The sequence below is a fragment of the Phyllostomus hastatus genome, unplaced genomic scaffold (genome assembly GCF_019186645.2).
Source record: "Phyllostomus hastatus isolate PE091 unplaced genomic scaffold, TTU_PhHast_1.1 phas_contig_17, whole genome shotgun sequence".
In the NCBI taxonomy this organism is placed as follows: Eukaryota; Metazoa; Chordata; class Mammalia; order Chiroptera; family Phyllostomidae; genus Phyllostomus; species Phyllostomus hastatus.
This window is the reverse complement of record NW_025333664.1, coordinates 20,384,025-20,411,953: the sequence shown is the minus strand read 5'-3', so window position 1 is coordinate 20,411,953 and position 27,929 is coordinate 20,384,025. Positions and strand designations below refer to the sequence as shown.

Genomic DNA, 27,929 nt, shown 5'->3' with positions numbered 1-27,929 from the left:
CCCAAGTTGTGCCCGTGGTTCCTACAGCCCCAGAAGTCCCCCCGGCTCTTTTGAAAGCCAAAGGACCTGGAACAAGACCCAGCCACTATCGGCGGGGATTGCGGTTCTCATGTGTTTAAGGCAGGAGTGTCTGAGGGTGGGGAGCAGCGTGTGCAAGGCTCCCTGCGGATTAGCTACTCCTGCAGGATAGGATGGTTTCTGTGCAGAGCCTGTGGACTGATGGTGCACAGGTATTCAAGGGAGAGGGTAGTGTAGCCCGCATCACACCACAGGACCTGCCAGCCCATGGGGAGGAGCAGCTGGGTTCCTGAGACGGTTTTAGGCAGTGCGCTGCTGTCTACGTGGAGGGGGGGGGTATGTAGGAGGAAGACTGGTGCCGAAGGCCCGTTTTCTCCACTCCCGGGCGCAGGTGCTTCTGTGTGGAGTGCCTGGAGGTGCTGGTGGGCGCAGGCACGGCTGCAGACGCCAAGCTGCAGGAGCCCTGGAGCTGCTACATGTGCCTCCCTCAGCGCTGTCACGGGGTCTTGCAGCGCCGGAAGGACTGGAACGTGCGCCTGCAGTCCTTCTTCACCAGCGACACGGGTCTCGAATATGTAAGCCAAGGCTCTTTCGCCCAGCACCACCCACCCCAGCGTGTCAGGGATCTGGAACACTCTGGAAGTCTGTTGACGAGAGTTTGTGGAAAGGTGCATTGTACTGATGGCCGACTTGAGACCCGGCAGATGGGCACATTCTGTGTGTGGTCCTCAGGCTTCCCCAGTTCTCCTTCCTCCCCTCCTTCGTGGCCTCCCACGTGCTTTCAGGGGCTTGCTGGAGAGGAGCCGTGGCTGAGGTTGAATTGTAGTGGGAGTGGACATTCCAGGTCCGCGTGGCAGGCCCCAGGTCATCCCTGTGTAGGGTGTCGTGTCCGTCCGTGTGTGTGTGTGTGTGTGTGTGTGCGCCTCTGTCTCTCAGAATCTTTGCCTTCCGTGTCTTAAGGGTAGAATGGCCACTCTGCCAAAGCTCACGAGGGGGTCCCAGCTAAGCTGTGGCAGAACAAAGGGTTTGAATCCCTCAGAACAAGGTCAACCAACTCACTCCGTTCCCGGAGGATGGCCCTTCCCCCTGCACCTTCACCTCCATGACCTCCATAACCTTCTCTAACCTGGCAGGAAGCCCCCAAGTTATACCCTGCGATTCCTGCAGCCCGAAGGCGGCCCATTCGAGTCTTGTCCCTGTTTGATGGGATTGCCACAGGTGAGTTCGGAGTTCACCTTGGGATGCTCACCTGGTCCAGGTGTCTGTCCTCAATGCCAAGCAAGACTCCTGGGATTACCTGTCTGTTCTGAGAAAACCACTGGTTTCTTGTTCATCTACCTGGCCATCTTGGTCTTTTTTTAAAGTCATAATAGACATATTTTAGCTGTTGCAGTTTATTTTTTAGTTATGTGCAGGTATCTTGGAAAGTTATTATTTTATTTTTTTTATTCCGTAAGTATAGATATATTAGAGATTGACAACTCTCCCTACTAATATCTCCATTCCCCTGGTTTCCACGTGGGTAGAATGAGCATAGTCAATGTACGTGTCATCCTTGGGAGCTTTACCTGGTTTAACTCATTTCATCCTCAAAATCGCCCTGTGATGTATTATCAGGAATGTCTCCCTTTCACCAGAGCGGGAGGCGGTGGAAATGTGCTGCTGTGCACTTAGCCTCATGGCCTCACTCGTCCTTGTGTGTGTCCACCAGTGTCCACCTGCCCAAATCACTGACAGCTTTTAATGACTCTCAGGTCAGGACCAGCTGCTTCTTTTCCCCACCCCGTTGGGTCCTAAAGACCTGTCCGTGCTGGCACAGGTAAACCACGGTAGAAAATGTGCTCGGTCACTGACCCCAGACTTTGAGGTTGTTTGATAAACATGGCTGTGGCACAGATCCCTGTCCTTGCGTCTTGCGGTCGACTGCGCTGGGACACTGGCTGTGGACCCGTCAGTTTCAGTAGGTCCTACCAGTGGGCTGTACCTGTTGATAACTACGTCTGTTCTTCACGAAACTCCATGCCCTGGAGAGCCTGCTGTTTCAGGGTGTCTGCATGGGTCCCTGGAGAGCTACCAGGTCCTTATTGGGTCTGGTCTAAGTTCTGGACTGGACTTAGAATCTCTGAAGGTGGGATGACCCTGAGTGCATTTTCTTGTCTCCCCAACCCCACAGGGTACCTGGTCCTCAGAGAACTGGGCATCAAAGTGGAGAAGTATGTCGCCTCGGAAGTGTGTGAAGAGTCCATTGCTGTTGGCACTGTTAAGCACGAAGGCAACATCAAATATGTGAATGACGTTAGGAACATCACAAAGAAAAATGTGAGGGCAGCCTGCACCCCTGGGGGCTCCAACACCCTGGCCTCCTCCAGGCCCCAAGCCCGGCACACTCTCACAGCCACGCTGTCCACTTCCCCGTGCCCAGGGTTGTGGGAAAGGAGAACCTGTGGCCACGGCAGGCGCCCTTTCTCAACAGGTTGCTTGTAACCCAGGCTGTCAGCCCCTCCATCCTCACTCCCTCCCCTCCCCTGAGACCATTTTTTCTCTCCCAGATTGAGGAATGGGGCCCCTTTGACTTGGTGATCGGTGGAAGCCCGTGCAATGATCTCTCCAATGTGAACCCTGCCAGGAAAGGCCTGTATGGTGAGTATCCCTACCTTTTGATCGCCTAAGGACACCCCGTGTCTCCTGAGTGCTGGTCCAGGAGTGGCCGGGGAAGGAGCTGTTTGCTTCTGACCAGGCTCACCTGTCAGCTCTGTCCCTGCCACGCTGTGAATCCCCAGGCCCCAGAGATACTTAAAAATACTGCACTGCTCAGTGCCCGTGCCCTTAGTCTGGAGGACGGCAGGTGGAGGGCCCCTGGGGTGTTGCCTCAGTTGGGCGATCGCAGGGAACCCATTTGTTTCAGTGTGGAGGGGTGGGCTGGTGGGTGTGACCCCAGCCATCTGTCTTCTTTTGTGGGCCCAGAGGGCACAGGCCGGCTGTTCTTCGAGTTCTACCACCTGCTGAATTATTCACGCCCCAAGGAGGGTGAGGACCGGCCCTTCTTCTGGATGTTTGAGAATGTGGTAGCCATGAAGGTCGGCGACAAGAGGGACATCTCTCGGTTCCTGGAGGTGAGGGGACCGAGGGTCCAACTGGCAAGACTGCATGGGCGGGGAAGGGTCAGTGGGTGTTTCCACATTGGGAATAATTTCTGGGTTTTTGACAGGAATGGCTGGGTCCGAGAGTAATGGAGTCAAGTGGGTTGATTCCCTTTTGTTCGGTCTCTTTGGGTTCAAATATTTTCGGAAAAAGATTTGATCTCTTAAGTTCATCCCAGACGCACTGAGGTCAGGGATGATGAAATCATCACTTAGCTTTGTAGGCCTCAGGAGATTGGACTAAGCATTTTTACTCTGGGGAGTTTTTTCTCATCCTTATTCTGAGAACTGCTTCTTCAGGGCCACAGGCAAGCTCAGTATCCACTTCTTAATATGCATCAAGCAATGTAGTAAATATTTTTTATACACATTCCTTATTTAATTTTCCCCAAAGCTTTACAGCCCAAAATTCTGCTAGAGAGGTTATAGAACCGGCTAGTTAGTTCTTTCCTGCTGCGTGAACCCGGCAGGTGGGTGGCACGGGCATGTTTTGCCAGCGCTGTATTCCCTCAGCCAGGAGCTCGACTTGCCGGATTGTTTTTGAGCTACTTTTGCTGCCTATACGTACATTCCATAGCAATCCGGCACGCCCCAGGGCATACCTTCTCAGAACCTGCAGGTCGGACCTGGTCTCTTTCCTCATCATTAATATGGGAAGGGGTCCCTTAGCCGGACCCCCAGCCAGATCTCCCTGGGAATCGGTCCCTTGGCTGGCAGGAATCAGGTGTCTCCCACAGCCAGGAAGCATCCCTGCCACCTGCCTAGGTTAAGCCCCTCACTCTGGCTGCTACCTGGATTCTGATGTGGGCTCCTAGCAGCTAGCTGTTCTTCTCTCCCTGACAGTGTAATCCAGTGATGATTGATGCCATCAAAGTATCTGCTGCTCACCGGGCCCGCTACTTCTGGGGCAACCTGCCTGGGATGAACAGGTAACAAGGGGCTCTGAGAGGGACAGGTAACAGCCAAGTGAAATGCAGTTAATGGAGCGAGCCCTGACAGGTTTACTCTTGTGAGACAGAGAATGGGCCCCACCCTGGGCTCCAGACCAACCCCTGGTGTTACGGGTTGACGTCTGTGAGGACGTACAACCACCTGGGCATCTCGGCCAAGATGCCTCGGTCTGTTCCAACTTGTTTCCCGCTCTGCCCAGGGCCCTGGTTTTTCTAGCGCTGTGCACTGGCACACATGGGTGTCTTCTCAGCCAGAGATGCCGATCCTCTCTACCCCACTGCTTCTCCCACTTGCCTGTCCTACCGGGAAATGGAAGGGGATGGTTAGACTGCCCTTCTCCCTGAGATGAAGGAACCCCGGACCAGCCTGTGGTGACCAGGCAGGGGGCAGAGCTGAGATGACTATTGGTACCCAAAGCCTGTCTCCCTCGGTCTTTCTTAACCAAGAGCCTTTCCCAATTTTCCATCAAAGCGAGTTACAGAGGGTTAATTATCTTCTATATGTGGTTTCAGGGATGTGTGGTATGCTAATTAAGATCCAAAATGTGATACCCCACATTTGCAAATGCATTCAGCTTAAAAGTATTCTCCCTTAGAAGGGGAAGTATTTGAAGCATTAATTTTGACATTTGGTAAAATGTGGACGGAGGCGAGAAGGTGCTGGACTAGCTTGGAGGATTTTTTTTATTTGTTTGTTTCTTGCATTTTTATTTGGCTGATCAGTCAAATGGTGCAGTGCTGTGTTCAGGGTAAAATGGGCTCATGCAATCAACACTTGAGCTGTCACTCGGTGGCAGTCACTGTTGTACCTGCTGCCAATTGCATGGTTAACGTGTCAGAGTTACGTCTTGTCTCATGGAGTTGATGTGCTAATGGAGTATGGGGAGAGAAGACAGTAAATGATTTCAGGGCCATGGCTGGAGGGGGTTGCACTGGGAGAGTTGATGGGGAGGCTTCTCATGCCAGCAAGGACCTGCCTGTAGGAATGGAGCCGTAGTTATTTCAGAGAACATTCCAGGCAAAAGTTAGAGGACAGGGTAAGGGCCCTGGCCCAGTGGCTCAGTTAGTTGGAGTGTCACCCTGTCCACCAAAAAGCTGCAGCTTTGGTCCTGGGTCAGGTGTGTATGCGAGGCAACTGATTGCTGTTTCTCTCACATTGATGTTTCTCTCTCTCTCCACACCCCCCGCAAAATCAATTTAAAAAACATCCTCAGGTGAGGATTAAAAATAAATAAATAAAAGGGGGTGGTAAGGGGTGTGGCAGGGAATTTAAAGACCAGTTCGGACAACAGTGTTCCTTATTTGGGGAAGGCTGGGAGGGGAGGACAGAATGCAGAGTATGGGCCCAAGTTATGTAGGGCCTATGGGTCGTGGTACCACTTAGATTTACTTTGGGAATTCACAGGAAGTTTTAAGCCAAGGGGTAGTGTCCTAAATTCATGGTAGTTTCTGGTGGAATAGATAATAGTGGGATGAGGGCAGAAATGGAGAGAAACACGAGCTGGTTGTTCAGAGGACAGAACTGACTGATTATGGTGCGGTGCCCCAGGAGATGCCCTTCATGTACACAGTGCATCCCAGGGGGTTGCAACTCCTGGGAGTTCTGTGGATCTTAGCAGGAGAGATCAGGTTCTAGATAATGTGAACGTTGGACTTACAGGATTTGCTGATGTGCAGGATGTGCTGTAGTGTAAGATGAAAAGAAGACTCAGTAAAGATGCCACAAAGTTTTCTGCCTGAGCTGTGATAAGAACGAAGCTCTGTAACACTGTAGCTGGCTCTGCAGGGTTCTAGAATATTGACTCAGCATAAAGCTGGGGGCCACAGAGCCACATCCAGGCTGTGGGTTAAAAGCCTTAGTTTGTTTAGATCTAAATCCTAGAATCAACATAGGTAGGGCTATGCTGCGTCCTTTTCTCCAGGTCCCTCAGCTCCTTTGGCTTCACAGAAAGATCTGGGCGTAGGTATAGAGTGGCACTGGAAATATGGAAGCTGAGGTCAAGGAAGACTGTGATGACTCTAGGGCAGCGATTTTCAACTGGTGTGTGCTACAAGAGGCATACTGGTGTGCTTGCAAGAATTTTTAAAACATGCAATACCTGACTTTAGTCAGGGGCACTGCCCTCTTTTCTTTTCCCTCAGATTGTCAAATAAAAAAAAATGACAACAGCCAACACAACAATGGCCATCTGGTGTGAATGAATCAAAATAATGCCCCCTTTCTTTTGTCAGATTGGTAAAAGATATATTTTGTGGTGTGCTGCAGAATTTTAGTAATTCGTTTATGTGTGCCGTGAAATGGAAAAGGTTGAAAATCATTGGTCTGGGGAATGTTTGGTATCATTCAATGGTCTCTGTTAGGGAAACCATTTCCATTCTTAGGTCTGGTTTGTTTGTGACCTTGAAGTTTGTTACACGAGAACTGTGGGTGTCAAGGGTGGGTGTCAAGGGTGTCGATTGACGGTGCATTCAGAGCTCCCGGTGGTTTGTTCTCTGTAACTGCTCAACCACTTTGCTTCTAGAGTTCTGTCCCCCTCTGGGCATTGCCTGTCTCTGCATTCGCAGGTTTGATGGTGAAAGTTACAAGGGTAATTAGTGCTTTGTCAACCACCTCCTGTCCTTCCCACCTGCACCCACTTGTTTTTAGTCCTCAGCCTCCTGTGGCTCCATCCCCAGCAGTAAGCCACCAAGTCACGGCTTTGAAGTGCTCATTGTATCAGGTAGACCAACAAAGATCTAATCCAAGCTCCTGGGACACAGCGTCCGGTGTGACTTACTTGCTCAAGGTCATCGCTCAGTGGTGCAGCTGGGATCAGAGGGGTCTACTGAGGCTTCAGTGTGCTCTTCCATCCTGCTCTACTCGTTGACAACCTGGCTTTGACTAATACTAAAATTTGGGACAGGGGAGCATTCATTTTTGGACACTGGGCTTGCCCCTTCAAGGGTCTTGTCTGTCCTTAGCTTTGGCACACAGCTTTGTGCTCCTGCCAGGATAATTGTCATTGTGTGTCTGTAACAAGTCCATTGCCAAAGCACATTTTGTGGCCTTAGGCCCTGCCCTCACTCCCCACCTTGAGAGGTGCCTGGCTGAGGCCCATTAACAAACGGTAGAAAGTAATGGGTTTTGGCTGTTCCCAGGCCTGTGATAGCATCAAAGAATGATAAACTCGAGCTGCAGGACTGCTTGGAGTTCAATAGGACAGCAAAGGTAAGATGTGGTCACAGCGGGGACTTGACCTTGGTGCCATTTGTTCCTGCCTCTCCCCCGCTATGTGACTCCCTGGTGCTGGGCCTCTTTCCCCACATGATTGTTCTGTCCTGTCTGTCAAGTACGGAGTAGGAGCGGTCCTCGGTAAACAGTCACTGTATGAGAAGAGGCAACTCTACTTTCCAACTGTGAATGCACACGCAGTACAGATGCAGATAATGTCCGCCGGTCCTCCCAAAAATGAGTGAATGCTCTTGCCAAAGGAAAAAAAAATTATCTGCTGACAAGGCATAGATAATTATATTAAGATGTCCATAAACTTAATTCTTAATGTTAACAATAGGCGAAGGTTCATCAAAACCCTGGTTTGGTTGACTGTCCTCTATAATCTTTGGTGGGTTTTTATGCTTTGCTTAATCTTGCTCGATCAGTAACTCTGGTGTTCTCTTTGGCACTCACGTGATCTCGTTCATGGTCACATTTTTATCTCTTGTTCTCTCTGAAGCTGGTCCTTCCTGTGCATTAACTTCTTGGTGTTTGTGGGAAGCACAGCTTGTTCTTCTTCCAACTCTCCTTTTCTTATTCCCTCTGGGAGCCCAGACCTGCCACCTTCTCCCCCCCACGTGCACCCCTGCCCCCATCTCCCCTAGGTGCTTCTGAGCCTCGACTCAACCCAGAACCCTTCCTTCTGTGCTCACTCCATGATGTCATTTTGTTCTCCAGTTAAAGAAAGTACAGACAATAACCACCAAGTCGAACTCGATCAGACAGGGGAAAAACCAACTTTTCCCTGTTGTCATGAATGGCAAAGAAGATGTTTTGTGGTGCACTGAGCTAGAAAGGTGAGCGAGGCTGCATGTGGAGAGGGGAACGCTGCAGACACAGAAAGGGGAAGAAACGTGGTTAAGGCCAGCAGCGCAAGTGGGCTTGCTTGCCTCCATTCTACACGGGCCCACCAACCTTCTGCGTTGGTAGGGCTGGGAGCAATACCTTTTCAGAGTCAGTCCTTAGTCCTTGCAGAAACGGCAGAAGGGTGGTGGTGAGGAGGAATCTGGAACATGAGGTCATGAGGCAGCACCATCTGCCCGTGGGCTGGGCCGGCCCGGTGTCTGCCTGCCCTAGCATGCTGGGGCTGTAGGGTGTCAGCAGAACCAGCCGAGAAAGCCCCACTGGCGTGCCATTGCTCTTTCTCAGAAGACTGCTGCCGAGCCACCCGCTGTAGCTGCGTCCTGCTTAGCCACGTGCCTTCCTGCGCGCCTTCTCTGTTTGGCTGAGTTGGTAGCTTATCAATTTTGATTCAGAGAACCAGCTCTTAAATTTCAGTTCTCTTACTCTGGTTGCAATTTTTTTTCATTCCTTTTGTTTTTCTTGTTAATTTTGTTTTTATTTTTGTTAAGAGTGTAAGAAGGGATATGAGTATTCCTCTCTACATTTTTTGGCTATGTCTGAAAGGAATTGATACAGAGTATTTTCTTCATTCCTGGTATTTCAGCTCTACAGCTAGTTTTAATCTTTACTAAGCAGTAATTTTCTTAGTATAAAACTTCTAATGAGAAACAAACTGGGTAACCTTGCCCATTTGTGCTGTGGATTATTCCATACAGTGGTCCCTTGAACAACACAGGTTTGAACTGTGTGGGCCCACTCATACGTGGATTTTTTTCAATATATACATATATATATATGAAAATTTCCTGGAGATTTGCAACAATTGGGAAAAGCTCACAGAGGAATCACGTAGTCTGGAAAGAAATATTGAAAAAATTAAGAAAAAATTAGGTCTGCCATAAGTGAATAAAATTTATGACGATGCTTGTGTTATTTTATCACTTACAACCACAGAGTCAGCACAGAGCGACTGTTCATGGCATCAGTCAATCTTCCGGTCAACAGTGACCTACCAGTACTTATATTTTGGGGGACTCAAAGTTATACTTGGGTTTTCAACTGCATGGAAGTGGGGAGTCAGCACTCCTAATCCTCGTGCTGTTCACGGGTTAAGTGTATTTTGAGACTCGAGCCTAACATGCTGGGCCAGACCTGTGATACGTGGGCGGTGCAGACGGCTGTCATTATGTAGACAAATTAAGACAGAGCCCTGAAGTGTTGCAACTTTGCCTGTTTCTTAATACCCACTTAGCATTGACCCATTGGCGTCATTTTTAGTGTTAGATGGTAAACCTGGGTAAGAATAAGTTCCGGTATATCTGTAACCTCTTACCAGGCCTGGTAAAATCCCACAAAGGAGGAGGGTCTTGGTGTGTTTGGTTGCCATCTGCCGTTGAGTCCAGCTTGGCTTTTGATTCAGCAACTGGGTTTGAAAAGAGAAAGAGAACACAGATGCTTCAGCGTCCTTATGTAAATTGCCTGAGCATCCAAGGACTGCAAATAAGCTTCGTTTTTTGCAAGTGTCTGTGTTCCTTACAAGGAAATTACCTAACTTCTCACATCTTGTGAATTGAAGACCGGTACACTGTTGTCTTCTTGTTGTCTGTCTTCTGGCATTCACTCAAACTTTGTTCATTCATTCATTTGAGAAAGGTTCCCCGAGCACCAGCCCTGTGCCAGGAGCACGGTGGCTGTGCTGGTGGAAGCACCTAACAGGTGCCCTCACCGAGGAGCCAGGCCTTCATTGGTAACACCTGTGTTCTGAAGAACTGTGCCTCTGACCTCTGGGGTCCAGAGAGGGCTCGTGTGCCAGTGACAAGGAAATGGGGCAAAACACCAACCCGTGAATCTGAGTAAAGGGCACATAAGTATTCTTTGTATGATTTTATGTTTGTCACTTTTCTGTAAGTTTTAAGTTAATTCCAATAGAAATTAAGATGTTTTTCTTAAAGAAAAGGGGGAGGGACGGGAATAGAACCTTCAAAACAAAACAAAACAAAACAAAACACGAGTGCCCATACAGAGGCCTGGTGAGCCTGGACGAAGGGCAGACAGAGCAGTGCTGCGTCGGCCGAGGTGTGAGGATCCCCCACACCTCACACCAGAGGCACTGAGCACGCTGGCGGTGGCACTTCTGACTCCCTGTCTCTTTACTCTGGTGCCCCCCAGGATCTTCGGCTTTCCCGTACACTACACGGACGTGTCCAACATGGGCCGCGGGGCCCGCCAGAAGCTGCTCGGGAGGTCCTGGAGTGTGCCTGTCATCCGACACCTCTTCGCCCCCCTGAAGGACTACTTTGCCTGTGAATAGTTCCCTTGGGGTTCTGGGGTGGAGGGGGCAGAGCCAGAACCCAGGCGGTGCATCCCAGGCTCTGCCCTCTCTCAGCTCAGCTGTGTGGGGTCACGCCACGGACCTCACCAGAGCCACCTGACACCCTCCCGGCAGGGGGAGCCCAAGGTGCCACCTTCTTGCGCACAATTCAACCTGGCTGCTTGGAGTGGCCAAACACGGTGCTTATTTTGTCTTCTCCTAAAACTTGGAAACTTGAAGTAGTTAGTAAAGATGGCTCCCCCTGCCCTTCTCCCTCCACCCCTCCCCACCTCCTGGGTTTACTGCTCAGAAACGATGGCTAATATACCAAAACCACACAGTGCCAACAGCTCTCCAATACTCAGGTTAAGGCTGAAAAGTCACCCGAGACAGTTACTGCAGGACTTTTCTTTCGAACGTCTGTGACGACTTATTTCCAGGAGTGTGCAGTGTTAGACACGTAGCAAAGGGACATTTTAAGGGGCCAGGACACTTTCTAGGGCAGAAGAGGAAATGATGTCTCTGTTATGCTTGAATTTTACCCAGCACATTCCCCAAGCCTCAGTATAAAGGGCTGGGATTCGCTGTTGGGGCCCACTGAGAGTATTTTCCACACTAACGATGATTTCAGCAGGGATGACCTTACCACATTCAGGGCTATTTCTTCCCATAGACCCGAAGGCAGGGCCAGCCTTCGTGAAATCCCTCCCAGTGACTGCAATAGAACCCCCCTGGGAGCTCAGGCAGGGGGCGACTTGGGTCATAAGCTGACATATTATGCAGGCAGGTATGGCGTCTTGCTATCTCTTCTATGTGTGGGGGGTGAAATGGGGTGGGGGGAGCTTAGTTAACGACCCTCCCAAATGCACCCTCCAGACTTCTGCAGGCACAGCACCTCCCTATTAGAAGTATGACCTTGATCCCTCAGCCTTTCTCTAAACTCAGAAGCAGTGACAGCCAGGGCAGAAGCACAGCCCCCTCATCTTAGAGATAGCAGGGGGAAAATTGCAATAAAAGCTCAACCCTCCCTCCAGAGATTTTAAAGTCTTATTCCATGATAAATCGTTTTTTAGGAATAACAGGAGGTAGGACAAAAGCTGCATTTCAGAAATGCCATTGTAATGGTTTTTAACACCTTTTAGTCATCTTACTGGTGCTATTTTGTAGAATAAGGAGTAACTTTGACAAGTCTTGTGAGAATTTTTAATACACTTTTTAAAAAACAAACAACCTGACTTCTATTTTTGTTTTACCATTTTCGTAAAAAGATTTTTTTGTAATTGTAGTCACGTAACAAGAATGGGGAAAAAATTGTGCCTTGTTTCAACAGTTTTGCTATTTTTTTAGGCTGAAAGATGCCTAGAGTTTACTTTATGTTGAATTAAAATCAGTATTTCTCTACAACAGTCTGGTGTCCCTTTTGTTCCTTCGCAGGTCAGATGGGTGGGCCTGGCTCACGTGCAAAGGTGGGTGGTTGGACACTAAGTCATTCCAGTCATTCAACAAGCATGGTGCAGAATGCCCGTGGTGACACCAGGCAGGCAAGGCCTAGGGCCCCAGTATCCAGCTCCAGTGCATCAGCATTCCCTGGGCGGCTTGTTCAAAGGTTTCTGGGCCCCGCTTCAAGTTTTCCGGTTAATTGAGTGTGGAGTGGGGACTCAGACTTCCACTCCTCTGGTCCAGGGGCCACAAAGGCATAGTGAAAGAGTTTCTTCTAAACCTTCGTTTCTGAAATGAGTGGAGTGTCTGAGGTGCTTTAAAAGCTCGATGAATGAAACAGCCACCTCCAATTTCTTGCAGCTCTTGGGAAGCTGATTCAGGACTCAAAAATCGCAGGGCTGATTCTCCCAGTTCTTTATGCCTTTGTGATTCTCTAGCACCTTGTTCCATGGTTTTCAAGTTGTCATGTTGCAGTTAAGCCACATTCGGGAAAAGGACTTGGCCCCAGGGAAAGGACTGATTGGTAGTGGCCCTGTGACGGTAACATAGCTGCCCTCGGTCTTGGCGCTTTTGGAGGAGCCTGTACCTGTTGCTCTTGGAAGCTTAACACTGCATCTCCCCTACATAGTCTTAAGGTCTACCTGAGTTCACTTAGCCAGATATCCCAAACCCAGTATGCCACAATCCTATAATCCTCGTGTCTTGCTGCCTCTATCCTGCTCAGGGAAAAGGAGCCCGTGAAGTTTAAGTACCCCTCTGGAGGTTGATGTTGGTCAGCTGGTGCGCACAGATGGAGAAAGACGTGTAAAAGGGGGATGCACATGTAGTGTATCAATTGAGTGTTAGTTGGACTCAGCACCTGTGAGCCTGTTTCTTCGTATGCAAGATAGGCTATAGTCCTAGTTAGCTGTGTGCCACAAAGTCTAGTTGGAGTGGAGAACGAGAAACTAATTATGTTTTTTAGGTGCTGCTGGGCTAGAGCAGCCCAGGTGTGAGTTGCTATGGTGAGACAATTGGCCATTAGCAAGCTGGGCTGGCGCTCCTCTCTGAGGTGCTGAGACCCCCAGGGGCCTTGGCTTCCCTGTTAAGCCATCTTGTGTACAGTGCTGCACCAAATGCCAGGACAGGATGAAGCAAAATAAACAGCCCCGGCCTCAAAACTCCAAGAGAAGAGATGGACAAGCCTTCCAGGTGAGGGGCCCTTGGTGTCCTGGTCTGCTTGTGGGGCAGACTGGGGGAGACCTGTTCTGTGAGGGCAGTTTTTACGTTTTTTTAGATTTTTATTTTTAGAGAGGAGAAGGGAGAGAGAAAGAAGGAGAGAAGCATCAGTGTGTGGTTTGTCTCTTGCATGCCCCCTATTGGGGGCCTGACCTGCATGTGCCCTGACTGGGAATTGAACCAGCCTCCCTCTGGTTCTCAGGCCAGCACTCGATCCAGAGCCACACCAGCCAGGGCAAGGGCAGGTCTTTATATGGTTTCTCAGGATGACCAGGTTGGGATCCGAGAGATCCCACGCTCTGTGGCCAAGGGGAGAATGTGAGGAACGTCCGTCACTGGAGCATGGGTTGGATTTTGTATCACACGTAGGCCTTTTCTGAAGCGATCTTCCAGTTCCCTGGGGCTGCGTCCGGGGTTTGACTTGTTGCTGGGGTCACTTTGAGCATGTGCCTCTTGGAGTATCTCTTTTTCTTTTTTTAAATCTCTAAAAGAGGGGTCGTAAATCCTATCTGCTTCCTAGGGCTGCTGTGAGGGTTCAAGGGCATGATCTGAGTAACATGTTTTGCCTGGTTCCTGGCATGCAGCAAGTCCTCACATGCAGTGGATGGTATTGTGATAAGGCAAGCCATTACCGCAGTGTGAATGCCTGGGTGCCAGTGGTGATGGTAACATCCAACATTTATTTAAATGTATTAACAGTAAAGTCTTACAAAGGAAGGAGAGGGTAGTATTCCCCCAGGTGTTGCATAGGAGCTGGGCTATAGCAGTAGCAGCATCTGGTGTAGTGTCCATCACCACGGCCTGCCCCCCTGCCCCAGGGGCTCCTTGCTCCTTTTTAGGGAGAGTGTATGGGGGTGGACAGGATCTTGCCTGGGGGTGCAGGGACTGGCCTCTGGACGGTTCCACAGCTCTTTGGCTGGGGGGTGGGGTCAGCACCAAACAAACATGGTCTCCCAGTGGACCTAAGTTCCTACCTTTTTCCTGCCAACTGCTACTTCTTGAGTGATCCTTTGCTCCAGGCCTGGGTTGGGCCTTGATTCCTCTCTGCAGCCAGGCTGGGTGCCCATTCTGGCCTCAGCCCCTGCTGACTTGTGACCTTAGCTGTTCTTCATAGGCTGTGTTCCTCAGTTTACCCAACTGTAAAAGGCTTAAGGTGTCATCAACTTCTTAAGGCTGATGAATGAATCCAATGATTCAGCATAAGTGCATGGAAAAATGTTTGCGAGTAGTAAGTGCTGAGCAAATACACTGTTTTATTGTTACTGTTGGAGAACCCTCCTAGCAACCCTGGACTGATGCTGCGACCAGCGTGATTATGGGTAGGAGCATTGAGACTGAGAGGTCCCATAACAAGCCCAAGGCCATGCAGCTAGTGGTAAAGCAGTTTGAGGTGGAATCTGTTGTGTTGAAGCCAAGGTCTATTACTGTTTCTCCTCGGTCTTACCTGCATCTACATCTTTATTTCATTTTTAATCTTTTTTTTGTATGTGTATTTTTGGTTTTTGTTTTGCTGGAGTTCAAAATTGCTGGCTACCCTTTGCAGCCGGGGTGCAATTTGCCTATTTCCCTGGCTTCCTTCCCTTCTTTTTTCCAGCCCACCTTCCCTCCTCTCCATCCATTCTACATTGTTTCTTCCCTCCTTCTTTCTGATTAACTTTATGGATTTCTTAAATTTATTTTATTTTATTCTTATTTTTTATTTTTATTGAATTTATTGGAGTGACATTGGTTAATAAAATTACATAGGTTTCAGGTGTACAATTCTGTATCATCTGTATATTGTACTGAGTGCTCACCACCCAAAGTCACGTCTCTTTTTGTCACCATTTTTCCCTCCTGTACCTTCTTCTACCTTCTGCCTCCCCCCACTTTCCCTCTGGTAACCACCATACTGTTGTCTGTGTCTATGAGGGTTTTTTTTTGTTTTGTTTTCTTTTGCTTAATCCCTTCATCTTTTCTTTTTAATCCTTACCCAAAGACATCTTTTCATTGCTTTTAGAGAGGAATGGGAGAGGAGGGGGAGAGACAGAGAGAGAGAGGGAGAGAGAGAGAAACATTGACTGGTTGCCTCCTGTATTTGCCCCAACTGGGGATCAAACCCTCAACATAGGTATGTGCCTTGACCAGGAGTCAACCCACATCCTTTCATTGTACAGGACAAATGCTCCAACCAATTGAGCCACACTCGCAGGGCAATCCCTTCACCTTTGTCACCTAGCCCCCCAACACCCCTCCGTCTAATAGCTGTGAGCCTGTTTTCTGTCTCTCTGAGTCTGCTTCTATTTTGTTTAGTTTTGTTCATTAGATTCCACATGTAGGTGAACTCATGTGGTATCAGTTTTTCTCTGACTGGCTCATTTCACTTAGCATATTACTTTTCCCAGTCCATTCATGCTGTTGCAAAAAGTAACATTTCCTTCTTTTTTACAGTTGAGTAATGTTCCATTGTGTAAATGTACCACATCTTTTAATCCACTTCTTTACGGCTGGGCACTTGGACTACTTTTAAATCTTGGCTATTGTAAATAACAGTGCAATGAACATAGGGGTCCATATATTCTTTTGAATCAGTGTTTCAGGTTTCTTTGGATATATTCCCAGAAGTGGAATCACTGGGTCATAAGGCAGTTGCGTTTTTAATTTTTTGAGGAAACTCCATACTGGTTTCCACAGTGGCTGCACCAATCTGCATTCCCGCCAATAGTGCCCAAGGGTCCCCTTTTCTCCACAACCTCACCAACGTTTATTGTTTGTTGATTTATTGTTGATGGCCATTCTGACAAGTGTGAGGTGAGATCTCATTGTGGTTTTAATTTGCATTTGTCTGATTAGTGATGTTGAGCATCTTTTTATGCCTACTGGCCATCTGTATGTCTGTCCTCTTAGAAGTGTCTGTTTAGGTTCTTTGCCTATTTTTTAATTGGATTGTTTATTTTTTCAGTGTGAAGTTGTATGAGTTCTTAAAAATTTTTGGATATTACTTCCTTATCAGGTGTATCATTGGCAAATAGACATTCAGTAGGTTGTCTTTTCATTTTGTTGATGGTTTCTCCTCCTGTGCAAAACCTTTTTAGTTTGATGTAGTCCCATTTGAGAGGATGACAAAACAAATGTAGCAAAATGTTAACATTGGAGGAATTTAGGTGATGGGTATTTTTTTTCTGGACCATTTGCGATTGCATTGCAGACATGATTTTTCTTTACCTTTAAGTCCTTCATTGTCTATTTCCCAAACACCAGAACACTGTTTTACATAACTGTAGTACATTTATCACAATTGGGTAATGCATTCATTCACCTCTTTATCTAGTCTGCATGCCTTATTTATGTTTTCCCAGTTGCTCCAGGAATGCCTTGATAGAGGAAGATAAATAAATAATAAATGTAATAAATAAATAAACAAACATATTTTGACCAGTATCTATTCCAGAATCACACATTGTACTTGGTTATTTTTTTTATGTTTAAAACTTTTGATTAATCGTGCCCTGGCTGGTGTGGCTCAGTGGATTGAGTGCTGGCCTGTGAACCAAGGGGTTGCCAGTTTAATTCCCAGTTGGGGCACATGCCTGGGTTGTGTGCACGCAAGAGACAACCACACATTGATGTTTCTCTCCCTCTCTTCCTTCCTTCCCCTCTTTCTAAAAATAAATAAATAAAATCTTTAAAAAAACCTTTTGATTAATTGTGAAGTATATACAAACAACAGAGTATTTATAAATCCTGGTGCTTCAGGCCTTAAAACTTACCTGTGCTCTCCACCCTTTGTTTCATCCTGAGCTCTCTGCACTGCACTAACAAAACAGTGGTTGGCATTACTAGAGCTGGTAACTGCTTACTCCGAGTCTTTGAACCTGCCATTCTCTGACTAGAACAGCTTTCTCCCCCTTGCCTGCCTAGTCCTCTGGTTTTCACCTCTTTCAGGAAGTTTTCTTGGCTCCCATTCTGAAGCAGGATTAGGAACCATTCTCTGATCTGAGCCTTCCTTCCCTGTGAATAGATGGGAGACTCAATTTCAGCACAAAGCTCTCTGTATTATAATTTCTTATTTTTGTAGTTGTCTCCTTCATGAGCTTGAGGTCCTCAAGGTAGCTGAGATGTTCCAACACCATTTTTGATTTCAAGAAACTTGTCATAGCCCTGGCCAGGTGGTTCAGTTGGTTGGAGCACTTCCCATACACCAAAAAAAAAAAAAAGGTGGTCGGTTCAATTTCCAGTCAGAGTACTTGCCTGGGTTGTGGGTTCGATCCCCGGACTGGGTGCTATCGATGTTTTTCTCTCCCTCTCTCTCTCAAATCAGTAAACATATCCTCAGGTGAGGGTTTAAAAAAAAAAAAGGAACTTATACGTTTAAAAAACTCAGGCCTTGAAGTCATGGTATTTTGCTTTTGGAGAGGAGACTCACAATTTCTGTGATAATGAGATGATTTTACATTTTAAAACAGTTGCTTAAAGATGCATATTTTTTCATTTCACCCTCTCACCTTTTGCAGACAGCTTAGTCTGATCCTGATAACTTTGACTGGCTCCTTTCTCAGGGACCAGAATGTACTCTGAGCAGGCCGTTGCCCCTCTCTCACCTGTCTGGGAGCTGTCTCTCGGGAGGGAGATGTCTCTTGGGAGGGAGATGACTTTTATTTTGGAGGCCCTTGCTCAGAAACCTGTTGTGATGCTCTGTGTGTCCAGAACGAGGCCCAAACTCCTAGTCTGGTGCTTGATGCTTTTCTTGACTTGGGTTTCTCCACTGATCTCATCTGCCACACTAACATCCTGCCCCCCAGCCAAAATGGCCTTTAGATAATGCTGATAATAATTGGCATTGAGTATTGACATAAATATAAAGGGACTCAGAAATCACTAACACTTTATAAGCACATAATAGTGTGCTAGGAGTGGTCAAGAGCTTTACACGTCTTAGCCCTGGCTAGGTAGTATAGTTGGTTAGAGTGTCTTCCCTGTACACTATGGTTATGGTTTCCATCCCTGGTCAGGGCACGTACGAATGCATAAATAAGTGGGGCAACAAATCGATGTTTCTCTTTTTATCTCTCTCCCATCCTGTCTCTAAAATCAATATATAAAAATTAAGAAAATAACTTTACACATCTAATTCTAACTCCTAGCAGTGTCAGGATTTGAACCCAGATCTGCTGCCTTTGCTACTTACAACATTCACTTAGCCTGTTGGAAACTTAATGTCCTCGTGTATAAAGTGAGGGTAACACATTTTGATATGAAGCATGAATAATGGAATAAAGCTACTTCTAAGTGATTTTGAAAATCTTTTCTCGATTATCCATGCTTCGTATCAATTCAATGTTGTAATGCTAATATTACTACTATTGGGCACAAGGCTGTTTCTATATCCTCCTGTTTGCCCTTTCCTACCCTAATCCTTTTGCCAGGTTAACATCTCATCTTTTAGGGTAAGTATCAGGTCTTCCTACACTATTCAGGTGAGGTCAGGTCTCATTGTGATGTACTCTCGGAGCACTGCATACCAGAGAGGTAACCAGCAGTACTTGTGGTTAAAATACTGAAATGCCTCCAGACTGATGGGTAAATAGCTCCTGCCCCAGCTCCTCACCCCACAATCTTCCCTGAACATCTCCCCAGGCTTCAACAACTAACTGGGGGAGGCCTGGCCCAGAAGGGGTTTCCAGGACCCTACTCCATGCATTGAGGTGCCATCGTCCTTGCTGAATACCGCTCCTGCCTAGCAGTAAGTCTAGTTTGGAATCAAACAGTGATTTGTATCATGATTTGAGCCAACCCTGCGGGACTGGAAACTTTAAGAACTCAGATGCTCTCTGGATTTTGCTCACCATCAAATTCCTAGGACCTGATTGACCAGGGGATATAGATACTTGTTGAACATGTGAATAGATGATATCTAGATAAGGAAACTAGCTCGAAACCTGGACCAGCCTCTGATGTTGAGCCAATTAACCTGAGTCTGTTTCCTCTTCTGTAAAGTGGGGTGGGGTGGGGGGGGGGTAATTCATTCAGCAAATCTCTAAGAACCCATGTATCAGACACTAGGACACAGGTGGAACAGGACTGAGAAGATTTTTTTCTTCCGTGATACTTAACGAAAGGGCAGACAGAAAGGCATAAACAAGATGATCTCATACTAACAAGAAATAAACAGATGAGATTATAGGGTTACAGAATGTGTCTTTGAAGTGATATTTTTAAGTCTTTCCTGTAAGCCCCTATCAAGTATCTCTATTTAATAACCCATACTTGGAGAAATTCATTGTAAGACCTTTTTTTTTTTTTTTGGTTACCGGGGAAGAATTTGTAAACCGGACCCCACCTCCTAGGCAGTCACACCCGGCCTGGGGCAGAATCTCATTGGCTGTAGCAGACCATGTGGCGCAGCAAACCCCGCCCTCCCCCTCCCAGCATTCAGTACCCCGCCCCTTGGGCGTCTCAGCAGTCGATCAAGGGCAGGGCTCCGCCCTCAGAGCGCGCCGAGTCTCTATAAAAGGAGCCGGCGGGGGTGACGAGCATTTACGTCGTCGCGTAACCGGGGGGTGCGTGTGAGGTCATCGCGCGGGCGGGCGGGGTCGGACGGTTTGAACGAGACGAAGACGGAACCGGAGCCGGGCACGGGCAGTGGACGGGGTTCCGCCGAGAGCCGGTGAGCCGGTTAGTGGGCACGGGGAGGTGGCCAGGGATCGGCCGGGTAGGCCTTGGCCGGGGAGATGCCAGCGGGCCTTGCGTGCGGTGCGCGGGTCGCTCCTCACGGCGGTACTGTTCGGGCCGGTGGGGGGGAAGGGCGGGGCCTTGACCCGGCGCGCGCGGGCTGGGCTCGGGGATAGTGCTCTCCTTTCTACTGGGGGGCGGGGGCGGGGCTTCGGGCCGGAAGCGGGGGCTGCCCCGCAGCGCGTGGGGGCTTCTGGGTCGTGGCCGAGTTGTGGAACCCAGACGGAGGTAGCGGGAGGTTGCGGCGTGGCCAGCTCGGCTAGTGGGTATGTGTGGTTGAAGTGGGCCCTGCTGGGAGCTCTGAGGACCACCAGTGCAGGAGTAAGTGTTGCTTGATGGTTAAGAGTTAGGGGTTTTATTCAAACCTGGGCTCGTTTCTCCTGCTATGCGACCTTGGGCAGGTGCTTTAAACTCTCTGGGCTTCAATTTCCTAATCTGTGAAGTAGGAACAATGAATGATAATACTCCGTACAGAAAGCTCCAACACAGTGAATGACAGAAACCAAGCCAGCTCAGTAGACTCCGTTCTTCCTTGGGTATTTGTTGAGCGCCTACTAGGTGCTAGGTATTGTGCTAAACACTGGGCTACACACTCAGCAGTAAGAGGGCAAAGGCCTGTTCCCCAGGAGTCTATTATATTGGGGTGGGGAGACAGGTAGGAAATGAGGAAATGCATACAAGATAATTTCATATAACTACTAGGAAGACTGTATGAACAGTGTTTTTCCAATCCCTACTTCACAGCTGCCTTGGGGTGCTACAGGCTTTTGGCTTCTGCTCCATTTGGGGGATGAGGGTCCTGAAACCCAATGAAGGAAGGTACAGCAGGCCTGGCATCCACCTTTAATGGAATGTCTCTAAGAATAGTAATAATAATTATTATTGTTAATTGGGTACTTGGTATGTATCAGGCATTGTATTACGTTCTTGGCGGGGCATTATGCCATTTAATATATCACTCTGTCTCTAAGAGATAGTCTCTTCATTTTATAAATGGCAGGGCTTAGATCCTTACAGGAGAGGTGATTTACTTCATGATGTCAGCAAATGGCAGAAGCCACATCTGTGACTCCTGATTCCAGGCTCTCTCATTTAATTCTCATTACCATATTGTGCAGAAGATACGGCTCACCTTTTACAGGTGAGCCATTTGTGATCCAGAAAGGTGAGGTGTTCATCCAGGGTCACATCGCTTTTTTTCTGGTGGCATCTCCTTCCCCCTCTTTCTGTAGTGCTCAGTATGGAGTCTGGAACATAATAGGGTGCTTAGCAGCTAACATTGAATCAGAGGAGTTTGGGAGTCTTCTAGGAGAACTGCTAAAGGAGGAGAACTAGCTGGGGAGGCAAGAGGATGCTTTTTCAAGGCAGTTGGAAACCTGGTTCAAGGAGTCATTTAAGGGTGAGGTTTGCGGGGTGATTGTGGGGTCTTCCGTTGAGGCCAAGCAATGGAATCATTGTGGAGGAAGGGTGAGCTTCCTCCAAAACAGACTGGACTCTGTTTTGATTGCCTGGAAGGGCCAATTAATTAAGTCAGTGGATGTTTATTGCACATCCACAGGGTGCCTAACCGCATGTATTTAGTGGGTGGAGAGCTTGTGGAGCACATGGGACCAGGTATTAATGTACTGGTAATGAAGGAGGTTTGAATTATATGATGATGAAAGGCTGTAATGTTTTCAGAACTGGGGTGTGGTCTGGAGACACACGTGGCCTAACCAGCTGCTTACAGTTTTTAGTAGCATGACATACACAATACCTGATGTATGTGTGAATGTTGCCAATATAGATTACAAATGCTCAGCCTGAGACCGTGTTTTTTCGGCACCTGATAATAGCATTTTGCATACAGTATGTATATCATTTATTTGTTCATTGTGGGATTTTAAACAGGGAGATGCTTGATCTGATTTGTGACTTAGAAAATTATCTCTGGTCGCCTTTTTTTTTAAGATTTTGTTTGTTTATTTTTTAGAGAGGGAAGGGAGGGAGGAAGAGAGAGAGAAAGAAACATCAATGTGCGGATGCTGGGGGCCGTGGCCTGCAACCCAGGCATGTGCTGTGTCTGCGAATCGAACCTGTGATGTTTTGGTTTGCAGCCCGAGCTCAATCCACTGAGCTATGCCAGCCAGGGCTCTGGCTTCCTTTTAAAAACAGATTGAGATAGTGAGACTAATTTGAACGCGGTGGCAGTGGATCCAGATGAGAGATGGTGGTGGCAGGTCTCTGTTTTTGGCACTGGAGGTAGGAGGATGAGTGAGACTAGGTCCCTCCCTGCCCTGGACCTAATACCTGTTCTGTGTCAGATAGCATGCCAGGTATTTTATGTACCTTATCTCATCTAAACCTTGCCTTCTCCTGTTCAGGTAAGTGGCATTAACTCATAACTGAAGTACATTGACGTTAAGTAACTTGTCCAAAGTCATACAACTAATGAATGACATCCTCAAGTTCAAATCCAGTTCCTCCTTGCTTGAAATCCTCAGTTCTTTTCATAGAGCAAGTTGCCTTCTGGCCAAATCTGGCCCTGGAGTCAGAAATGAAGAGATAATGACAGTCCCCTGTGATAATGCCTACGATAGAGGTTGGAATGAAGTGCAGTGGTAACGTGGGGATGAATTTTCCAGTGGAGTCAGGAGCTAAAATGTGCAGACTTCACATATAACACAGTTTTATAATTTAAGATATTAAAAGTGTTAAAGGTTTACTTTCTGAAAAAAGTTTATACAGATACATTTTTTCTAACACTTGTCTTGCCATCCTGAAAACAGGAAGCGTTTACTGAGCTCCCACTATATGGAAGGCACTTTGCCAAGTGCTGTGTGGTGTGTGAGGACATAGAATGAAGTGCCACAAGACAGCATGGGGTCTTATGATGGTTCCATGTTTGCCAAGTCCCCCCTCCCCCCACCCATTGGTAAATTGGTGTCTTATGAAATGAGGAAAATTATAAGTGGTTGCTGTGAAATCCAGTGTTTCATAGTTGTGTGTCCTCATGGTGATTGCTCCCGGGTTTCATTTGGATCTGACTTAGCCTGTCCTTATCTTATGTTGCTCAAGTCTTCCCTTTCCACAGCCTATTTTCTACCAGCAGTCAGGGTGATCTTTTTCAGATTTAAATGAGAGTTTGATCAGAGGGAGGCTAAAATCCAAACTCCTTATCATGGCCTGCAGAGTCCTAACATGATCTGGCTTGTTTGCTGCTTTTCCTACTTCTGTTCCTGCACTCCCTCTTGCTCACTGGGCCATAGCCACCCTTCTTCCAGATCTTCTGATCCTTAAGCTCAAATGTTGCTCAGAGAGGCTTTCTGTGATGACACTCCCTTCACCCCCATTGCCTCAGGTCAGTATGAAATGACACTTGTGTGTATTTGGTCAGTGTTAGACTTCTACTACTAGAACGTGAACTCTGCAGACTAGCCATTTGTCTTTCCTGCCTGTCTTGTTTCCATTCCCAAAATCAGTGCTTGGTAAACATTTGCAGATCGAATGAGGGTGATGATGGCGTCCTCACTTAATAGCATTTTAAGTTAATATGTTTCTTCTGTGTGTGTGTGTGTGTGTGTGTGTGTGTGTGTGTTTTGAATTTCAAAGCCTGACAGAAGAGTGAGGGGTAGCGTTTTCTAGGCTGGGGAAAGAATGTGGACGATGGGGCTGGGCAGGCTTGACTGCCAGTTTGTAGGGTCTCTGTTGAAACTCTCCTCGTCTGTAAAATGAGGAGAATCAAGTGAATTTTGCAGAGTTGTCAGGGTTAAATGACAAGTGTTTGTGATGTTCCTGGTGCTTAGTAGGCTCTCAGATGCCCTCCTGTCTCCAGGTGGCTCCACAGAGAATTAGTAACAAGGATTCTTCACTGTAAGGTTATTTGCCACCACTTTGTAGTACTTAGGTTATTGAAAAGGTTACTTTGGATTATAACAGTGGGTATAGTCCTTAAAGAAAGTTTGGAAAATAGTGAAACTATAAAGAGGAATTAGTAAAAAGCCCACTGTCTGAAGAATATTGCTGTAAACATTTTAATGTTAGTGGGGAAGCTTGAACTGATGTTTTCTAAACACACAGCATCCTTGTTTGTGCATCGGCTTCCCTTCATAAAAGCATCTAACCTTCCCTTTACTTAGAGTTCCTTGTACCTTAACATTTTATACCAGTTACATGAAAATGGAGCCTAAATTTTAGGCAGGCTGCTGTTGGGCAATTCATGTCAGGTCACGTTTATTCCAGCCTTGTGGCTGGAATGTTGGTGTCTCTGATTTGGCCTCTTTGGGAAGAAGGTGAGGCTTAAAAATGGAGCGTTCCCACAGGCCTTCTGTGGGTGACTCTCTAGGAAGGAAATGATTGTTCGTTCTTGCATGCTGCATAGTAATGCACACCCTTCTCTTTTCCTCACGTGCTACAGAAGATGGCAGTGAATGTATATTCAACGTCAGTCACCAGCGATAACCTCAGTCGACATGACATGCTGGCCTGGATCAATGAGTCACTGCAGTTGAATCTGACCAAGATCGAACAGTTGTGCTCAGGTAAGAGAAATTCACGAGAAGTTTTTCCAGAAGAGCCTATAGGTCCTTCAGGAACGTGCAAGTCTGTATCTGACTGCAAAAGACACAGGTTCAGGTTTTGAGTTAGGCCTGCCCCATTTCTTCTTCTCAGCCCTGCCCTGGTTGTACTTCTGGGAGGAAGTGCCTGAAAGGAGCACGCTCCTGGCCCGCGAGTCCATCGTCTCCCGCTGTGGAGGCCGCGCACTGAGGCCTGCAGCTTCGCTCTGCCGTCTCCACTCACGCTCTTCCGCGTTTAGATTTGAAGTGTTTTATTTGAGGACAGTCATTATAATTGCTCTAGTTCTATATTAGTTTATCAGGGGCATTTCTTATCCCGAGACCAAAGTCAGGTGCCATTTCAGCCACAATTTTATTGAATTTCTGTTTAATAAAATTTGGCAGAGAGGTAATAATTTTTTAAAAAGTGCACAACACTGATGTTTCTCTCGTTCTCTCTCTCCCTCCTTTCCCTCATCTCTAAAAATAAATAAAATCTTAAAAAAAAACTCCCACACAAACATGTTGTTCTTATATATGCTAATAGTATAACATTTAGAAAACTAGAAAGAAGAAAAAAAATGGTAATAGTTCCATTCAGAGAAAACCATTGTGTGGTTGTTTTCTTTTACTTTTCCTTGCAGTTTTTCAACTTAACCTCATATTGGGGATATTTTTTAGTGTCATTCACCATCTCGGAATTATTCAGTGCTTACCTGAAATGGCTGCATACTGTTGCTTTCTACGGGTATGCTGGAGTTGTTTGCTGTCGTCCCAGTTTTAGGGCATGTGGGGTTCTAATTTTTGCACTGTGGCTGTAGCTAGGCTGAGTATTTTTCACGTTAATCTTAATCTCCGTTTATTTCCTCAGTGAGTCCTAGAAATGGATTTACTAGTTCAGAGGGTATGAACTTGAGGTTCTTGGTAATTGTTTTTCATAAAGGTGTTAGCAGTTTCTACTTTCTTTAAAGACTTCCTGTCCCACCTTTTGGGAGTTTGACTGTCTACCCCTGATTGTCCTGGCATAAGGAATGTGTCAGGTTCTCAAAACTGGATTTACCACAGAAGTCAAGAATATGTCAGAGAAAGATGAGACGTGTATTCTGCTGTTTAAGTTTTTTATATTGTTTGTGGGACAGATCATTAGAAACCTCAAATTCTTCCAGTAATGATAGTAATTGTGTTATATAAAAGCTTTTCAAATACCTCTTTGTTTAATTCTCATACCTCCAGAAGGTAGGGATGTTTTACAGATGGGGTTACAAAACCCCATTTTACAGATGGGGAAATGGGCTTAGATAAATTGAGTAGGAAGTCCAGGATTATACAGCCAAGAATAGAATTGAGACTTGACCCTTCATTTAAATCAACAGCCCATGTTCTTCAATCCCTGTGCCTTACTCGTTCTCTAGATTTTTCCTTTACCAATTGGTGCCGTTTGGATCAATTTCAAATTATTGTTCTGTGGAGCGTATTATGCTAAATGAAATAAGCCAGGCGGTGAAAGACAAATACCATATGATCTCACCTAGAAGTGGAACCTAATCAACAGAACAAACAAGTGAGCAAAATAGAACCAGGAACCTGTGAATAAAGAACAAGCTGACAGTGACAAGAGGGGAGGGAGGGAGGGGGATAAGGAGGGAAAGAAGGGGAAGGGTCAAGTCAAGGAACCTGTATAAAGGACCCATGGACAAAGACCAGGGTCAGGGGAGGGGATTGAATGTGGAAGGTGGGGGATGGGTAGAGCAGCGGAGAGTAATGGGGGGGGGGAATGGGGACAACTGTAACTGAACAACAATAAAAAGTAAATAAGAATCATTGCTCTCATGATTTTTAAAAAAATTTACTGATTTTTGGGGAGACGGAAGTGGGTTGGGGGGAGAGCAAGAGAAACACCAATTCGTTGTTGTTCCACTTGTTATACGCACTTATTGGTTGGTTCTGACATGTGCCCTGACCAGGGATGGAACCCACCGCCCTGGTGCATTGGGATGCTGCTCCAGCCAGCAGGGCTACCCGACCTGGGCTGTATGGTTTTTTAAAACAAATGCAGCTTTGTACTTCCTTATTTTATAGCCGTGTCCTAGTCTTGGTCTTAGTTTCATTTGCTTGTCTTGTTTCCCTGTGAAGCTTAATCTCAGTTCTACAGAGGGTCAGGGAGGGGCTTCATGTGAAGTTGTTCAGGGAAGAACTGGTGCGCGAGAGTCATGCTGATGGAACATGAGCTACTTTGTTAGTCAGAGTCAGTCAGGGTTGTCAGCCCTAACTCTGGGCTGCTTTCCCCCATTTTCTCTTCTTTTCCTCCGTTTCATTACCACATCCCTATTTGCAGCTTCTAAAGCACTTGTTTGACCCATGATTTATGACTAATGTGGGGATGAGGTCATCCTAGTTTTCACTGGAGCTGGCTTTTTCAGTGGCAGTTTCTCCCTAAAATTTACCTCTTTCAATAAGTATACTTCAAAGTATATTTCACTTAGTTAATGGGAAAATGAGGTCCCTTTTCCTGTGTAGGCGAGTTGTGCTTGCGCTGATCTGACTCCAGGTTTATCTCAGTCAGACAGGAAGTTGTCGTGCTAAGACAAGGATTCGTCCGCTCTGAGCCATGTGACTTTGGAGCCTTTAATGTCCTAGTTCCTCATTTGTGAACTGGGGCAGTGGACCTGGCCCACCTGTAAAAACAGCTGTCAGATGTGGATTCTGTGCCAAACCCTGGAGGCGAGTACAGATCTCTCGAGGGAGGGCACATCCTGGCTGTACAGGTGGGGAGACAACCTGTGGGGCACGGCTCATGCATCTCAGAGCCTAGTTTTGAACCCAGATTTTTCTGGCCACACAGCCCACATTCTTTGTCTTGTATACATGCTATGTCTTTTTAAAAGAAGCATTTGGCCCTGGCCAGGTAGCTCCCTTAGCTAGAGCATCATTCTGATATGTCAAGGTTGTGGGTTCAGTCCCTGCTCAGGGCCCATATAACAAATAGCCAGGGAATGGATGAATAAGTGGAACAGCAAAGTGATGTTTCTCTCCCTCTCCTCCTTCCTCTCTCTCTAAAATCATTAAATGATAAAAATGTTTTAAAAGGTGTATAAAAATAAAAGAACCATTTGTAAGAGTTAAATGTTGATTACATGTAATTAATTACAACAGTGCTGCCTCATTAAGAATCTGTAAAGAATTTCAACTTTGCCTACTGGCAGTTACTGCTCTTGCTCTAGATAAAATGCTTTTCTCCAGTAGGAAATGTTAAGTGCAGGACTTGACTGTGATTTGTGAACAAACTTTTATTCATTCATAACTAGCTCTCTTGAGAGCCCTACGGGGCTTCTGTTACACTGTGTAGACGGTCGCATTGTCCTTCATGTTAATGTTTAGAAAACCTGGTCTCAGCTTCTAGTGTGAGACCAAACAGGATGAGTGGCAGACGCTGTGCCTTGGAGAAGGCCCGTTCCAGGGGATTGGAGTCACGGAGAAAGTGAGGCTCCTCAGATCCTTGTGTCTGCGGAG

The 27,929-nt window shown here is 46.9% G+C and overlaps 2 protein-coding genes across 8 annotated transcripts in view; both read left to right on the top strand.

The window, feature by feature from the left end:
- Positions 1-11,897, top strand: part of DNMT3B (DNA methyltransferase 3 beta) — a 40,660-nt gene extending 28,763 nt beyond the window's left edge. For 2 of the 5 annotated variants that reach the window (XM_045832958.1, XM_045832957.1), the window contains 9 exons: positions 410-593; positions 1,152-1,236; positions 2,192-2,337; positions 2,568-2,658; positions 2,983-3,131; positions 4,002-4,087; positions 7,247-7,316; positions 8,040-8,158; positions 10,374-11,897. In XM_045832958.1, coding sequence (XP_045688914.1) covers positions 410-593; positions 1,152-1,236; positions 2,192-2,337; positions 2,568-2,658; positions 2,983-3,131; positions 4,002-4,087; positions 7,247-7,316; positions 8,040-8,158; positions 10,374-10,515 — 1,072 coding nt within the window. In that variant the 3' untranslated portion in view covers positions 10,516-11,897. Of the gene's footprint in view, positions 1-409; positions 594-1,151; positions 1,237-2,191; positions 2,338-2,567; positions 2,659-2,982; positions 3,132-4,001; positions 4,088-7,246; positions 7,317-8,039; positions 8,160-10,373 lie in introns of those variants that run through there. The other 3 variants (XM_045832960.1, XM_045832959.1, XM_045832961.1) reach the window with 2 other exon arrangements.
- A 7,808-nt stretch (positions 11,898-19,705) lies between these two features.
- Positions 19,706-27,929, top strand: part of MAPRE1 (microtubule associated protein RP/EB family member 1) — a 28,246-nt gene continuing 20,022 nt past the window's right edge. The window contains exons 1-2 of one of the 3 annotated variants that reach the window (XM_045833568.1): positions 19,706-19,819; positions 24,281-24,404. In XM_045833568.1, coding sequence (XP_045689524.1) covers positions 24,284-24,404 — 121 coding nt within the window. In that variant the 5' untranslated portion in view covers positions 19,706-19,819; positions 24,281-24,283. Of the gene's footprint in view, positions 19,828-20,078; positions 20,206-24,280; positions 24,405-27,929 lie in introns of those variants that run through there. The other 2 variants (XM_045833569.1, XM_045833570.1) reach the window with 2 other exon arrangements.